The sequence below is a fragment of the Drosophila gunungcola genome, unplaced genomic scaffold (assembly GCF_025200985.1).
Source record: "Drosophila gunungcola strain Sukarami unplaced genomic scaffold, Dgunungcola_SK_2 000001F, whole genome shotgun sequence".
Classification (NCBI taxonomy): domain Eukaryota; kingdom Metazoa; phylum Arthropoda; class Insecta; order Diptera; family Drosophilidae; genus Drosophila; species Drosophila gunungcola.
The window spans coordinates 10,729,491-10,745,977 of record NW_026453197.1 but is presented as its reverse complement, the minus strand read 5'-3'; the positions used below and the strand labels follow the sequence as shown (position 1 = coordinate 10,745,977).

At 41.6% G+C, this 16,487-nt stretch overlaps 3 protein-coding genes across 5 annotated transcripts; 1 reads left to right on the top strand and 2 right to left on the bottom strand.

Moving 5' to 3' along the window:
- The first annotated feature begins 551 nt into the window (after nucleotides 1–551).
- Nucleotides 552–2,414, top strand: LOC128262436 (transcription termination factor, mitochondrial). The gene is made up of 3 exons (XM_052996702.1): nucleotides 552–1,067; nucleotides 1,506–2,083; nucleotides 2,138–2,414. The coding sequence occupies exons 1-3, from the start codon at nucleotides 656–658 to the stop codon at nucleotides 2,384–2,386; spliced, it is 1,239 nt and encodes a 412-aa protein (XP_052852662.1). The 5' UTR covers nucleotides 552–655; the 3' UTR covers nucleotides 2,387–2,414.
- A 113-nt stretch (nucleotides 2,415–2,527) lies between these two features.
- Nucleotides 2,528–16,451, bottom strand: LOC128262433 (non-lysosomal glucosylceramidase). 3 transcript variants are annotated; one of them, XM_052996694.1, is made up of 7 exons: nucleotides 16,031–16,451; nucleotides 7,742–8,011; nucleotides 5,787–6,307; nucleotides 5,013–5,268; nucleotides 4,584–4,957; nucleotides 4,289–4,522; nucleotides 2,528–3,826 (listed from the first exon to the last, which is right to left on the bottom strand). In XM_052996694.1, exons 1-7 carry the CDS (start codon nucleotides 16,297–16,299, stop codon nucleotides 2,967–2,969), a joined length of 2,784 nt encoding a protein of 927 aa, XP_052852654.1. In that variant the 5' UTR covers nucleotides 16,300–16,451; the 3' UTR covers nucleotides 2,528–2,966. The 3 variants fall into 3 exon arrangements, with proteins under 3 accessions (XP_052852654.1, XP_052852653.1, XP_052852655.1); XM_052996693.1 differs by having other exon boundaries at nucleotides 2,529–3,826; nucleotides 5,787–6,394; XM_052996695.1 differs by lacking the exons at nucleotides 7,742–8,011; nucleotides 16,031–16,451 and having other exon boundaries at nucleotides 2,529–3,826; nucleotides 5,013–5,262; nucleotides 5,783–5,860.
- On the bottom strand, nucleotides 9,487–11,540 carry LOC128262435 (E3 ubiquitin-protein ligase Kcmf1). Its single transcript, XM_052996701.1, has one exon. The coding sequence runs from the start codon at nucleotides 11,363–11,365 to the stop codon at nucleotides 9,791–9,793; it is 1,575 nt and encodes a 524-aa protein (XP_052852661.1). The 5' UTR covers nucleotides 11,366–11,540; the 3' UTR covers nucleotides 9,487–9,790.
- Nucleotides 16,452–16,487: the final 36 nt, after the last annotated feature.

The window sequence follows — 16,487 nt, the reverse complement described above, 5'->3', positions numbered from 1 at the left end:
ACAGGTGCACAAACAAAGAAGTTTAACTAAATAAATTCCATTTAGCTTAATTTATTATAATTCAATATGACAAATTCTCTTTTGAGCTAGTTTTTAAATTAACACCTTTTTGCCCATAAGCCAAGTGCAATTCTATGATTTTTACAAGGTTTTGCGTTTTACTGTTTTACCTTTTGGTACATTTAAATGCAATCAAATTTTTAAACTATAACCAGTTTGATATAAGTTTGTTTTAAGCAATATTACAATTTATATTCATAATTGTTCTTTACAAATTGTGGTATTTTTAAATCTACTGAATACTACTTAAACATTCGTTGATACTAAGTCATCTCATTATTCTTTTTTCAGGCTTTTTTTGTTGTTTGCCAATAAAGCTTATGTTTTGAAATTCTATGTTCCACACCATTTAAATAAAATGTTTTTATAACTTATAACGGTAAATAACCAAGTTTCGTACAGCTCAGCTTCTGACTGGCAGCAAACGCAACAGGTCGGCATCGAATAATCGAATAATAATATCGATCTTGGTATCGATATTTCTCCACCTCTATTATATTATTCAAATCAGCTGTTCTCGCCGCTTGTTTTATAAGTTCATTTTTGCATAGTTTATTATATTTCCCGAATAATACAAGTGGAGAAACTGCTGGGTATGTTGAGAAATTTGGCGCGCACCTTCGAGACTGCTCTGAAGCTGCATGCCACCACAAACTCAGCTCCGCTGCACTGCAGCAGACGCCTGCTCTTCTCGCAGTACGAAAACCGAGGAAGCGCACGGAAATCCCTCCTGACAAGTGCCCCATTTGGTGGCAACGAGGCGGAGAACGACTATGTGCCCTATCGCCAGGACCAGGAGAAGGGCACCAAGGCGCGGGTGCTCCTCCAAGCTCTGCGGGAACGTTTTCGCTTCACGGACGACGAGCTGCAGCGGATCATGAGCGACGAACTGGTGCACCGCTGCTACCGCGGGAAATCGTTGGCCCTGACCATGGACGCACTGCAGCTGGAGGGCGTCAGCAGGCGCAGCTTTGTGGAGTACCCCTGGCTGCTGTCCCTGGACAACAGTAAGTTCTCTAATGCCGTGGTTACCGAAGATTCTCTCCCGTTTTTATTTACCTTTGCAGAGGGCTAATTTGTTTTGGTGAGGAGCTTAATAATGGAGACATCCTTCATCTTTTAAGCCGCATATATTTATATATACATATTTTTAATAATTATAACCAGGCTTGCTTTCGCAATATAAGTCAGAATTGCACAAAAGGTTTTTAGCTTACCAAACCTTAATTTATTACCAATAGGAACAACTTAGTTAAAAGTAGATATATATAATGGTTTAGAAGATAATTGCTAACAGCTTTGGCTAGATTGATTGATTTATGACAAATAATTGAAACTATTTATGTTCTAGAGGACCTTTAAAAACATTAATGCATCTTTAATTTTATAAATCGCAAGCTTTTATCTATCTTTTCTAATGTGATAAACATTTTTTATTACCGCAGAGCGCCTGGAACTAAAGCTTCAGCTTATGAAGTCAATGGACATTCGGGACATAAACCACTTTGTGCCTTTCCTGCGCCTCACTGTGCCACGCCTGCGTAAGCTGGTTGGTGCCCTCAACTCCGAGCGGAGCACGATGCCGCAGAATCGTGTCTATTACATCAGCGAGAAGCTAGAAGTCAGTCCAGAGATTGTGACCAAGTACCTGTCGAAGCGACTCTTTATCCTGGAGATGCCCTACGAGATGTTTGAGAAGAACCTGCAGCACATGATCAACTACAATGTGTCGCCAATAAACATTCTCAAGGATCTCTGGGCCTTTCGTTATACGCCAAAGTCGGTTCAAGTGCGTTTGGAGCGCGCCAAGCGAGCGAAAAAGGACAAGATCATGCCGTGGATGGTACGCTGTCCGGAGCCCATCCTGCAGCGCTCCCTGAAGCTCTCCCTCGATGAGTTAAACGTTCTGGGGGAGTTCTCCTCCGTGGTGGAATACTTGGCGCATCGTTTGGGCTTCAGCGTGAGTGAAGCAAAAGCCGTCATGGACAGACATCCGCAGGTGCACACCGTGCGGGTGACCAAGGTTAGCAGTAATTTCTTTACCAAAAAAAACAGCAATAACCTTTTTGTATTTTAGATCAAGGAGGTGCTAGACTACCTACTCGATGAAGCCAAGTTTACGAGATTCGAGGTCGCCCAAGTGCCTCGAATTCTGTGCCATAGCCTGAAAACCACCAAGGAACGTATGGATGAGCTAAAGTCCCACGGCTGTCGACCCTCCTCCCTCGTCATTGTTTGTCGCAGTCGCAGGGAGTACGAGAAGTTTTTGCAGCACTGGATAAGCCAAGCGAGAGATTCGCCAACTACAGAGAACATTGTAGGTTGAATTTAATTACAAGTTTCTCTGAATTTAAGTTAACTATTTCCTTTGTCATACAAATGATGATCTGAATTTAAGACTATTGAATACAATTGACTGCAATTTGTTATCAAAGTAAACATTTTTTTCATAACTTGAATAATTTCTGACTCTTTGGTCACATTTATTGCAGACAGCAACGGTTTACACATTGAAATACTTTCTTAAGACATTTATAATTAACTAAAACAGTTGTAATTGATTTAAATATTTTGCTTAGCTAACATTTAAATACGAATTGTGCTCCATTTGAATACCATTGCGTAGTTGTACTTCAACAGAGAGTAGCAGTTTGATTTGTGACTGGCTTTATAGCTAGAGAAGACATGGAGTAAGCGCCAACAGATTCCAGCTTAAGAATACACATAAAGCTATAAATTTGAATACCATCTTAGACATCATCTTTATCCACTCGTATCTTCGATAAGCTCGTTATACTCTTTCAACGTCGACAGAAGAACAATCAAACTAAAAGCTAGGAAAATCTTTGTGCTGGCTTAGAAATATCTTTGGTTGTGTAGACTTCGGATTAGATTGTACTCTCGATTTAGTCGCGTTGTGCCCGCCGTCGCTCCAGAGCCACCTGCATGGACCAGATGCTCAGTGGCCGCATGTAGCCGATGGATCGATAGCGCTTCTCCCCGTACAACGCCTCCGGGGTCTCAAAGTTCATGCCGATGCGCTGCGACAGGGTCTTGTACATGCCACCGGCCGTCTGGAAGGCCTCCTCGAACATGCCCTCCTGGATCATGGTGGCCGCCAGGGCATAGACCACGCCCGGCCACACCTCCTCCGCCTGGATGTTGCTGTTGTCCACGTGACCCGGTTTGCTGGGCTCGCCCGCATTGGCTATGAAGCCATTGGCCGCCCCGATGTTGCCCTCATGGAAGCCCATCACGTTGTTGTCATAGATCCGCTTGAGGGCCGTGCGCACATTCTCCTTCGGATAGATCTCGTAGTCGAAGCCGCAGGACTTCAGATACCAATGGCCGCATAGCTGATCGGCCATAATCGTATCCCGGTGGCTGTGCGAGAGATCAAAGCGATAGTAGCTGCCGTTCCACAGCTTCTCCTCCATCGACCGCTTGCCCTTCTCCAGGATGTCCTGGTAGCGCAGGCAGTCGTTCGGCTGGTCCAGGATCGTGGCCATGGCCGACATGGCCTGCAGGGCGGCCAGCCACAGGCCGGAGCAGTAGGCACTCGGCCCGTCCATCACCCAGGAGTCGTAGGTCTGGTCCGGCATCTTCGTGTTCTCGATCAGGCCGTCGTTGTCCCTGTCGTACTCGATGGTCCGCTCCATGATGGCCTTGCAGGGTCCGTACATGGCCTTCAAGTAGCCAATGGCGTCCATAAGGTACACCTTTCCATTCGTTTCGTTGATGTACATCGACGCAGACTTACGGTTCTCTTAAAAGGCAAGTGAAAGATACTGATTAATTCGTTTGCTTTTGTTACACAATCACTTATAATAATTAAAGAGATTTAAAATTTTAATTGTTTAAATATTTCAGGAACAGTTAATTTTTAAAACGTTATTAAAAAAAAGGTAAACGTCTTCTAGTTTGCATGCTTATTAAAGGTTAATCAAATAAAAAAAGTTCTTTGATTTAAGGAACAATTTCTTAACTTAAAATTAAGCCTACCAAATAAATAAAGGAAAATTACCTAAATTATATGTGTGTTTACAAATTTATTTCTAAATACCAAGAAGGTTTACCCTGAAACATTTTAGAAACATCTTTTCTAAAAATTCCCTAAGAAGTAATTTACCCTAAAATTTATAAACATTTTCTATGCTCATTTTTTTTTTCTTATTTGAAGAGCTTATTGATCTAGAAAAAAATCCTAAAATTAACATAGTCAACTCACGTTGCTTTTCATCAGCGGAATTCTTGCGCTTGTTGTCCTGGCCGTAGAGCTCATACAAGCTCTCCTTGTCGATGAACTCGATGGAGCTGAACTTGCTGGCATTGTCCGCTTGGGCCTGGGCCAGTTCGTTGAGGACATAGTAGTCCCGATAGACTTGCAGCACAAACTTCGTGTTGAGATCCTTCCAGTCGTTCACATCGTGGATATTGTAGCAGTTAATAAGGGTGAAGGGCTCTGCAAGGGAAATGTCTATATAGTCAGGCATAACTAATAGAGAGCCTTGTAAGTGACCAACCTTCATCGGGATCCCCCAGATCGTGGGGCACACAGTTCTTGACCTTGCGCGGCATCACCTTGCCATCGTAGAGCATTTTGCGGGTGTCGTTCAGTTCCGCGGCGATGGCGTCCTTGAAGTCGTACTGCAGACTGACCTGCAGATTGGGCCACAGGTGGGCCAGTGCCGGCGAGGCATAGAAGTGGACATCGTAGGTGTTGTACATGCGGTACTCGTGCCCCTCCAGGTAGCCAAAGCGACCGTAGGCAAGTCGCGGATCATCGTAGGCCAACTCCGTGCCCAGCGAGGAGTCGCATTTCAACCAGATCGTTCCTCCGTCGGATATGAAGTACAACTGATTGAATATGGCGCACTTGTACCAGTCGGGAAGGGTGCTTTTTTGGGGGGTAAAGATTAGCTAATTGAAAACGAAACCCATGCTAAACCTACTCATCATTCAGAATGGGCCGCTGCCAGGCATCGATCAATCTCTCCCAGCTGGCGTACTGCTTCAGAGCATGCTCGCAGATCCTGGGACCAGAGTCACCGCTGTCATCGAAGTACTTGGTGTAGTAGCGCGTGTGCGTCTGCATCTTCCTGGGAAACTGGATCTTCGGCATGTCCCAGGCCAGCACAAATTCCAGCTCATGCGAGGCCATGGGCTTCAGAGCCACCTGGGCACAGACTGCCACGCCAATGTCTTTGGCTGAAAGGAGAAAGGCAAAGAAAGTATGCTTCTTTAGTTTAGTAAATTTATTAAACGAAAAATTATTATATTTTATACATATTATATTTATATTATTTTTACTATACTCAAAAAGGGTATTTAAATTGTTCTTAAATTAAATCATATAATTTTTATCAGAGAAAGAATTTCATTTGCACTTAAATCTAACGACCTAGATATTTATTAACTTTTGACACTTTGAATCACAGCTTCATATGACTAAAAAGATCAAAAAACCGTTAAGCCGTTACAAAAAATTAATAAGTATTGACAATAAATCAAAAATGCATATTTATAAAATTTAATATTTATATAAAACCTATAAAATATATATGTATATCACTTTTTCAATAATTATTTATTATTTTTATAACTTTTCCAGAACAAAGTCAAAGACAAAACTCAGAAAAATTTATTTTATGTCAGTTGAAATTAAACCCAATGTAAGTTAATGTGGGATTAGTTTGTAGCATTAGTTTGGGTATGCTTTGACTCACTTTTTAGGGTTTCCGCGGTGGGCTGCTCACTCAGCTGGCCGTGCTCCTTGAGCTGGGCCCACAGCTGCTCCCCGTTGCCGGCGGGATCGAACTGGGGACACCGGGTGATGCTGATCTCGGGGAGGACGCGACAGGCGAGGTTGTAGCTGCAGGGCATGTCGGCGATCTTCTGCCGGATGGAGACGCCCTTGGCGTTGCCCTCGCTGATGAGCTGCGACTCGGCTCCGCCCTCGGCATCCTGTTTCTTGTTGCCCGTGCCGTTCTTGAAGCTGAACGTGATGGACACCTTGCGCTCCTGGTCGCACACGTTCTCCACGCTCCACACGAAGACGGCGCAGGGCAGGCTGGACTCCCGGTACTCGTGCGGGATGACAGGGGACACCTGGCGACAGGTGAGTCGCACCCCGTAGTGGGACAGATCGTACTCGGTCCAGGACCGCGGATAGAGTCCCGTGTAGCTGCAGCGGAAGTCCTCGATGTTCGAGTGCCAGGCACTCAGCGGCTGCTTGGCCCGACTGCTGCTGCAATTGGGCAGTTGACATTTAGTTCGTTCCCCATCCGGATGATCCCCATCCGCATCCGCATCCGGATTGTGGCTCTTCCTGGTGCTGGATGGGTTGTGTGGGTGTGGATTTGCGTGATTGCGCGGGAGTGGCAAAACAACAAAGCAAAACCAAATCGGAACCAAAGTGCAATAAGCCCAAGTCAGCCAAGAGGGTGAAGCGCCCATACCATACCATACCATACCATACCATACCATCATATACCATATACCATCATATAGCAAACGGTTGTGTCGTCGTGCCAGATAACCCAAAATAACCCAGAATCGGTGGTTTGTATGTTAACATATCCATATGTGGTGTTTGTTGTCGGTGTGGATAAGAGTTGCGTGTTTTAAAATTCGTTTTAATTGTGTGCATCAAGAATTAGAGAAAAATATTTAATTTTCAAGTTAAAATCTCCATTCGAAACACGTTTTGTTGCTTACAGTTTTTTTAGTACAGAGAAACCGACACCTTTTTTTAGGATGAGTTATGGGGTTAGCATTTGAAGTAATCTGGGGTTTAGGAAAGCTCACACATTTCGTTAAGAGGTTTGAGGAAGGCACACATTTACATAGTACAAATGGGAATTATGGAAAAGCACAGTAAAGTAGTGGGAATTTGTTAGGAAGTAAGCAATAGAGTCTAGTAAATATAAACTTTTAGGGTGTGTTTTCATTAAAATGTAGGTACTATAATGGGGGAAAAAACGTTGACAACTGCACTGGTCTTTAAATCCACGTCAGTTACATCGAATTATATTTTTATCAAACGGCGTTATTATTATTACGCGTTATTTTAAACACGTTATCATGTGTGTTCAAATCAACGATGCACACTTTTGCTTGGTAATTGATATGCGATTTTTAATAAGTATAAAAAAAGGCCTTTCCAAGTGACACAATGGGCAGTTTTTTTGTATACAAGAATTTAATAAATGTGAAAATTATAACTCAATAATTAAATGTCATAATAGCAGGGAAGCACTGACTTTCACTATGATTTTTTGTAAAATATCATAGAAAATAAGCTTAATTAAACAAACATATTCAGTTTAGCCATGAAGTTAAAGTTATGTAAACAAAAAGTAAGCTTTTCCACAGGTCGATATAAAAATTCCAGACTAGCCTACATCAATATTTTCTATGTTTAGAGATCAAAACATGGAAAGCCCGTCAAGATAGATAAGTAACAAATAAAAATAATAGCCAGAAGTGGTAATGTTTGTGGGTTAGTTACAAAACAGAATTAAATTCCAAACATGCATACGTCACGAATCGCGCATAACAAACAAAAAAACAAAAGGTAGAAAAAAGTATATAGGTAAAATCGGAAAATAGTAACTTGCTTTGCATAGATGGAAGGTTGATAGAATGAGGGAAAGATCGAGTAAAAGAAAAATATCCATACCTGCACTTGGAGAGCAGGCTCTGAAAGATGGTGCATCCCTTGGGATCCTTGATGGTCACGATAAACTGGTTGGCCTGGACCACATTATACTCGTAGATGCCGGGACGCATCTGGAACCGGCAGAATTCGCCGGCATAGCCACGACCAATGGTTCCACCTCCGATTCCGCCGATGGGCACTCCATAGATCTGTTTGCCATTCTCCATGTAGTAGTAGTCCATGTACACGCGACGACCTTCACGCGACACTTTCCAGTAGTAGGCCGCATATCTACGGAAAGCCAGGGAACGAAAAGTTAGATTTTGGCAGCTAATGTTCTCCCCATTTACATTCCATTCCATTTCCACAGTCAATCCCAATCCAATTGCGTGCCCTGACCCCGATGATGTCATAATTCTGAGTGCTTGCCCCCCCAAACAGCACCATGTTTTCAGCCCTGGCACAGGGCGTTTGTGGCTCTGACAGCTTAACGTTTTGTTTTGGCCCTCTCCTGGGCTTTCTAGGCCCTCTTTGAAGGTCAGCGGGTGCCTCGGAGGGGGCCAAAGTCAAGTGCATGGCCAGAGTTCCCGAGAAGGGGGCTAAAACATTGTCAGCCATACGGAAATGTTTCGAAAGCCAACGGGAGACACACTTTAATGGGCCATGTTAAGCAGGGAAATCGTACAAGAATTCAAAGATGGGCATCACCAGATTTAGTTACGACTTTCACTTTATAAACTTTTAATTTTCAAGCGTTGAGCAATGAAAGTTCTACTACTTTTATTAGCTATGATAATTTTCACCATATTATTATATAATTTAATTACATTACCAACAGATTTCCCTCATAGAAAAGTTTATTCATTTTAATATAAAACTAAAAGTATTTAGGTTATTGTCAATTAACTTGCTTTGAATTGGTTTCCTATCAGATGGTAAACAATAAAGTTCGTTGTTCCATTTGAAACGCACCCTTGGCAAACTTTTTTTTCAGAGCTCATCAGTCGCACCTATATTTTCGAACAGTAAATATCTTAATTGCAAAGGTATACCTGCGTCATTTAAACAACAAAATATATTTTACGCTTTCGACCTCTTTCAAGTTATTAATGTGTTTTTAGATAAAATCAATCCATAAAATAATGATACAATTTTGTATATTAAATTTTCCCTTAAATTTTTACATAAAGGTTACCCATTGAAAAAAAAATGTGTATGTAACTAGCAATTTTCAGAGAACTGACTGCCACAGAAAACGAGAGGACTTATTTGAATATCAAAGGGATTTTCGTTTGACGTCACGCACAGATGCTCTTCAATTTTCATTATCCAATTATTTTCAATTTAAAAATAGCAATTTCATCTTGCCGATTATAACGCTTTTATTTCACAATCATCTTTTCACTTCTCTACACTTACGCCTTTTTAATGGGGTTAAGAAAATTGCTCGACAAAAACGAAAAGGCTAATTGAAAAGTTGCAAAATCTCCCGCTGGCCAATTGCAAAACGAGGGAAAATGGCAGTGATTCTAAGTCGCTTAAGCTAATTCTCGGGTTTCTCGCCAGTCTGTTGAGTTTTTAATTAAGCTAAATAAAAGTGCAGAGGGTTGTTTTGCTGAGCATTGCCGACTTGAAGAAAAATGCAAACTTTGTGGCTACTTTACCACTGAGTGGCTTGTGATTTGAAGATTTTGCTCGTTGGTAGGCAAATTTGTTTTTTTTTAATCCTTAAGTGGTATTTTATATAGTTATTACCTCATTTAGTATTCGGTCTTTATTATTTATTTATTTATTATTTTCCGCATCATTTTAAGAACAAATTTAACCCAATGACGATCTTAAATCACAGGGTTTAGGGCTGCTTCTCGTTGGTTACAAAAACATATAAATAGACTAATTGGGTACATCTTAAAAAATGATTTCGATCTGACATTAATTTACTGATTGCAAGGCCAAAAGAAGAAGGTATTCGCTTGATATGGACAGATAATTTAACCGTTTCAAAAGTGATATAAGAAAAAGCACTGCCCTTTGGCAACTGCAAATAGTACACAAAATTGATCTCATAAATTAAGGAGGAGGGATCTTTTCAGCATCACCGGCGCCGGCGATGTTGCTGCTTGAGATTGCCTTCACTTTTGGATTGGTGTTCGCCACGACCGCAAAGGATATCCCCTCGAAGTCCTCTTCGCACAAGGCAGAGGATAGCAGTTGGGCCACAAATTCGGCTCGAAGGACCAAAAAAGTGTTCTTCGGACGCATTGATGTCCTGGACGAAAGGAAACGATGACAGAGGTAGCGTTTGCCCTCCTGATCCCTCAGCTTGACCACCGCAGGTGGCTCCTCATTGAGGCATCGCCTCAGGTTCTCCACCGAGGACGCACTGAGACTGACCAGATCGCTGTCAACCGCCAGCAGATCACTGAACTCCACATTGCGAGTGGCCAGGGCCCGGGGATTGGAGCCCAGTCGCTGCAGTGCTCCTCCTCCACTTCCCTGGATGCCGGACATCCGGGCCGCCCTTCGACGATCCTCTCGAGAATTCGATTCCGGGGCCACGGGAAAGGATCTGGCATTGTGCGGAGCCTGGCTGATATGGGAACTGGGACCATAGACATTAACGGTCCGGTTATTGCTGGTCGTCCTTGCAGCTGAGTTCGAGGCCCAGGCGCGAATGGCTCGACCGGAGGGGGAAGTACCAGGTTCAATTTGCAGATTGCCTCCATAGAAGCGCATCATCTCGATCAGCGAGGGATGGGTGATGGGCACAGCAGCACTGGAGCTGGGAGCCAGGACCTGCTGGGCAGTGACTCCCAGTGCAGGTGGCACCAAAGACTCCGAAGTGCTCGAACGATGGTTCCTGCCCGCCGAAACGCGTCGCAACAATGCGACGCGAGCATTGCCATTGTTGTAGAACGCCTCTTCTCCCAGGCTCATGGTTGTCTCATTGTCGGTGGGGTGGTTGTTTCTGGAATTAGCTTCCACGACGGCAGCAGTAGGTGGCGAAGGTCTGGCCAGGATTCTGCTGGAAGAGCCACTTCTGCCTATGGATTGAGCACTGCGCCGGCCACCACGATGGGCCCGATCCCTGGCCACCACTTCACTGGCCTTGAATGCTGGACCCTCTTCGTTTCGGCCAGCCGTTCGTTGGTAACTGCCATCCGGATTAAGTCGCTCCAGGTAGAGATCCAGGGTGCCCACTGAGCGTCGCATTTGCTGGTTCCGCGATGTGGCCGCCGCCGAAATGGAGGCCAGCTGCTCGTCCTCCAAAAAGAGACGGGAGGCCTCTTGCTGCTCGAAAAGCGTGACCATGGTGGAGACCAGCAGGGTACTGGCATTGGGATGCATGGTGGAAACGTGCTCCAAAAACGAGGACTCCGTGAAGCCCCACTGCTTGCAGTAGGGACAGCGGTAGCTCTGCGGCGGATCACCGCTGATGTATTCGCCGCCAAAGTACAGCTCCACATCCGCCTGCGTGTAGATGCACTTCACCGGATGGTCGAACGGATGCTCAGCGGTGGTAAAGTCGGCATTATAGCATTCCATGCACATGCTGAAGTCGCGACAGCTCAGGCAGCGATAGCACCTGCCCATGAACGACTCCTTTCCGCAGCCCTTGCACACAACGCCCTCGTGGCGGTTCATCCTGGTGGTTATGGTTGCACTGCGTCGTCTGCTTATCAGAGATGGGTATTACGACCAGTTGTCCAGCGTCCAGCTGGGTTAGCTTCAAGTCAAGGAATCCACAAAACGTTCACTCAACGAAATACGTCAACTTCAAACTGAGAACGAATCTGAACAGGGCTTACTCGGCGGAATTTTCGCAGACAACTAGATTTCAAAGGAATTCTATTGACCTTTCATACTCTAATAGGCTTATTTAGTGAATATTAACATTTTTAATCCCATTTAGGCAAAAAGCTTAAGTAAATCTTATGTAAATCTTATTTTACTAAAACTTTAAAAATTAAATAATTAAAGTAAAGTCACTTAATGACTTAAAATGTCTTCCAAAGGTGTCTAAAAATATGCAATGGATAAAATACAATACATTTTTAATCCGAAGGTCCCATGGATTTATTACAGAAGAAGAAGTTTCTGTTCTTCTTTGCATACTTTCAGGCACCTTTATAATTTATTTTAAACCTTTCTGATTTCTGTAAATCCCCCAATTAAATATATTTTTTCATAGCTCTAATTGGTTTTTAAAGTTTTTCTTTGTACTTAATGTAATGTAATTTGTACTTATATTTATCTTGCGTTTAGTTACTTTCTATCGAGCCCCTCTTCAGTAAATACTTAAATTCATTTCTACCCATTAGCATCATCCTGACATGAAAATAGTTTTTTAATTGGATTGCAGCCCAGTCGCCCAATTAAGATCTCCAACAAACTCGGGTCTGGTCTGGGTCATCCAAACATTTCTATGCTTTATGTGTGTATTTGCTCTTTTTTTTTTTTTTTTTTTTTGGCTCGTGAGAGAAACTTTCATGTTCCACACAATTTGTGAAATTGTTTGGTAAAGTTTTTTCCGGGTTAGCGTGGGTCAAGAGAAGAAGATTGGGATGGTAAGTAGCGCACAGGAGTCAAATTGCTTGTGGCAAGTCACTAATGAAGTTGGCTGACGTGGTCCCTGTACCTGTATAAATTGCTTTCGGAAATTAATATATGTCGTCTTGGGAATTAGATAAGTTAGTTTGAGGTCAGCTGACATATTGCATGAGCTTAATTTGTTTGCTAGCTTTGGCCAAAAGGTTTCATTTTTGATGTGTAGTACTGTGGGCGCATAAAGGTTTTTTCTTTGGGAGTCTCAATAAAAGTTCATTTACATATTCTAGGAAAAATTCAGAGTTTAGAAATCTATCCCCTAAATTATTTGCCGAACCTAATAAAAACACTCTATAGATATCAAATCTGTCGTAAATGCATTTCTAATCCAAAGACACATATTGCCAGCAGACCGAATAAAAATGTTTTACAGATGCATCAAAAATAAACAAACTGTGACAAGTTGAAAGGTGAAAGGAAAAGGGAAAATTCTGCACAACAAAATGTTTTTCCCTAAGGGAATTCATTTTTCTATCAGCTTGTATAAGATTTTCATCTTGCCACAAATTTTCCAGTTCCGACATGTGAAAACAATAACGAAAAGTGCTTCGTATGGATGAGGATATGAGGGAATAAAAAAAGAACGACCTGTGTTATCATCCATTTACAAATGCACATAACTGTGAGGAGTCCAGGGCTATTCACAGAATTTTTATTTTGAAACTCACTGCCAAATTGAGGATACTAGAGATGCCCTAAAGATTTGCAGACTTCTCCTCTTAGCTCGCCCAAGGATCGTCTTGGGTCTATGCCAAAAAGTATTTGATGAGTGACAGACAGACTGGATGGGTGATTTCGAGCAGGAGTTGGGCTTACTATGTACAATGTACATATATGTTTTTTCACGACTGGCGCCGTTCCCCCTTCCTGGCTTGGATTGAAATTGTGTGAAAAGTAGTTGGCAATCGGAAAAAAGAAAATTGCCGGAACTGTGTCATCAAAGATACATTGAACTGGATTCAGTGGAAAAAACCAGGAAAAGAACATAAATGACATACATTTCGTTTTAAGGGATAGTAATATACCAGATATCAAAAGAAAAGAAGTTTAAATAACTAAAGCCCTTATTTAAAGTTCCATGACAGTAATTATTTCATGATTAAATGCCAACTTGTGATATAAATCTACTCATATATACGATTTGCAGGGCTATAAAATAACTTTGACACACAACATACAAGGCGGTTTTTCTATTGCACTTATCAGGCCTATTCTCTCAGGCTGGAAAATCGCTTAGTCAACCTTGATGAGGCTTTTCTAATCGCGACTTGCGTTGTATACGCATTGTACAATAAAAAATGAAATCAAGCAATATAAACTCAGAAGATTGACGCAGCTGAAGTGACAAACACAAAAGTGAATTCGCAAAAGAAACTAGACAAAAGCATTTTGATGTGTGAGTGCAATATTTGAAATCTTGAGATAGGTTAGTTTGGACAATGCTGGATGATTTTGTGACGGCAGTACACATTTTGTCACGGAATTTAACCATTTTGATAAGGTTTTCGGGGAATGGCCTTAAAAACAAAGATTAAACGCTAAACTTCTATCAACAGCATGATAAACCATTTCTGACGCTATGATAAGGCACCGATTCAGTCAGCGGTAGTAACAGCTAAAATACTTTATGACTAGTTTATGTTAGGTAGTCCGAAACTTATCTTTCTAAGGGTTAATACCTATAAATATTATGCAACGAAAATCAAAATTGCAGTGGATTAACAATGACTCATTTTCACAATATTTCAAAATCGAATAGTAAATAGGTCATCAATCTTATTGTGAGATATATTGTTAGTAATCAGAGCTTATAATAATATATTTAATGTATTAAAACAAATTTATAGAAATGTGATAAGCTAACTAAGACATCAAGGTTAATATAATGTTTATGAATTTCCCATGGTTTTCAACGCGTTAGTATTTGTTTATAAAAAAGTACCCAAACATGCGACAATCAATATCAACTGATAAGCTCTTATAATTGAAGTTTATAAAATAAGCATTAGCAATATCAGCCAGGTACAGTACACGTCATACATTTCTTTCAGAGTTAGTCATACAAATGACAACGTATTGGGGCTTTTAAATCACTTGAATTGAATTTTAAAAGCTAATACTTGACCCACAAGTTCATTGCACTTCCAACACTTCGTAATATGGGTCACTTGTTAGGTCACTTAATGCTGTGATTTTGGACAACTACAGCGAGAATATGCGGGCTTAGCTCAAAGCCAGTCAAAGGAACGTCAGTCAGTGCTAACTATGAATAGGGAGCTGGAAAGTGAACAGTTGTGTTTGTGTGTTTGTTGAGTCCTTTCGGTTGTAGCTACGAAAATGTGGCCGGGACACGCAAACAGGACGCCCAACGTGGCGCCAATGCGGGCAGACAGGATTTTGGAGTAGGGTGGTTAAACAATGGAAACATTGTGGCGCCAAACTATGCGCGATTTTTTTGTGGAGACACACAAAGTACACACACAAAACGGAACAGCATTAAGTATGGATTATGCTGAAGTCAATCGTCGTTATGCTTTACAGAAGTAAATTTCAGTTCAAGTGGTTTATTAACGATGGCTTTTAGAATGCAAACATTATCTAACATTCAAGACATCTTAGACATAATCTTAATCTTGGTTCTACATTCTTAAACATAGAAATCTCTTCGGTTAAAATGTATATATCGCCTACATAAATATTGTATTGCCTACATATATATCCTTTTTTTTAACAAAATCTAAAATGCATGGCTTTATACACATTAATCGTTTTTTAATTTTTCGTCTTTGTCAATTTGAACCAATTTAATTTAGAAAGTTACCCAGCGAATCGGTTTAAATATAAATAATTTATAATTTTGCTTTAATTATTAATTAATTACACCTCCAATGAGGCTTGCCTGAGCTAAATCCTTGCGTGTTGGTGTCCTCTGCGCTAACGTTTTTAATGACATTTAGTTGGCAACGGGGACCACAAAAGAATTCAATTTATGAGTTGGGCCCTCTCATGTGTGTGTTTTTGTTGGCCAGGTCCTGACGCTATAATTGGCACGCACGACAGATAAAGAAAGCGAGGCGGGCTCGATGTCACTCCAGTTGAGGTATTATTAGGCCCAGATATTGATTTCCCATTATTGAGCCTTAATTAAATATGGATAAGGTGGCCATACCCCAGCATCTGACAACAATACACTTGAATTCTAGTATCCAAGACTTATTTACTTATTTATTTATAACAATAAACACTAAAATAAATTTAATTTAAGTTTTGGGAATATTTACAGTGTTACTTTAAAAATGAATTAAAAATATGCTACGATTTTTGTAAGCTTGAAATGAATGGTGTATTATAGCTAATGATTTAATATAAATAAAATATATTTTAAGGAAACTATTTAAGATTTCTTTTTCGAGTTGGTTCAGAAGACATTTTTGTATAGACTTGAATTTTTTTTGCATTTAAAACCAATAAATGGTAATGCTAGCTTATCAGTTCCTAAGCTCAAATAGATTATTTTTCGCTGCTCATTGAGAAAGGGGTATAAAATTGATTACAGGTTGAAAACATTCACTGCATCGTCATTTTCATTTATCATGTCTGACTGTATTTTTTGTGTACCTCGAATGCCCGAAAAATGTGGAGTTGAAGAGAACTCCATTTCGGGGTTTTGCAATTGTATGTCTATATCTTTTTATAACCCACCTGCAGACGAGGGGCACCAACGGCAGCGTTTGCCTTATGGAGGCCCTCACATTCTGAATCCTCCGCTCCGGCCAGACATGGTCGAACTTCAGCTTCAGGCCGTACTTCGGCACCGCCGCGATCTCGTTGTGCTCCTCCTCCAGCTGGAGCTTCATCTTCTCCTGGAAGACGGCACTGGCGGACTCGGCGATTCCCACTGCGTTTCCATTGGCGTTTCCCGCACTTCCATTGCTCAACACTTTGATTTCCGTTGCTGCAGGCTCTGCCATTTCGATTGTTCGACTTCGAAGATCGCGTGTTCGATTCGGGGAACTATGCTCTACTCACTGGAGGCCTTATTTTAATTCATATTTCGCCTATATCCGATTTATTTCGAGAGCAGCACGAACGCGCGACCGGAGCAGCCGAAAAAACAACAACATCTGAGGGAGACGAATATGACCGAATGGGGCCAGCT

Coding starts and splice junctions, on each gene's coding strand:
- LOC128262436 (XM_052996702.1), top strand. CDS start 656: ATGTTGAGAAATTTGGCGCGCACCTTCGAGACTGCTCTGAAGCTGCAT. Junction 1,068..1,505: donor GCTGCTGTCCCTGGACAACA/GTAAGTTCTCTA, acceptor TTATTACCGCAG/AGCGCCTGGAACTAAAGCTT. Junction 2,084..2,137: donor ACACCGTGCGGGTGACCAAG/GTTAGCAGTAAT, acceptor TTTGTATTTTAG/ATCAAGGAGGTGCTAGACTA.
- LOC128262435 (XM_052996701.1), bottom strand. CDS start 11,365: ATGAACCGCCACGAGGGCGTTGTGTGCAAGGGCTGCGGAAAGGAGTCG.
- LOC128262433 (XM_052996693.1), bottom strand. CDS start 16,299: ATGGCAGAGCCTGCAGCAACGGAAATCAAAGTGTTGAGCAATGGAAGT. Junction 5,269..5,786: donor CACCGCGGAAACCCTAAAAA/GTGAGTCAAAGC, acceptor TTCTCCTTTCAG/CCAAAGACATTGGCGTGGCA. Junction 3,827..4,288: donor TTCCGCTGATGAAAAGCAAC/GTGAGTTGACTA, acceptor TTGCCTTTTAAG/AGAACCGTAAGTCTGCGTCG.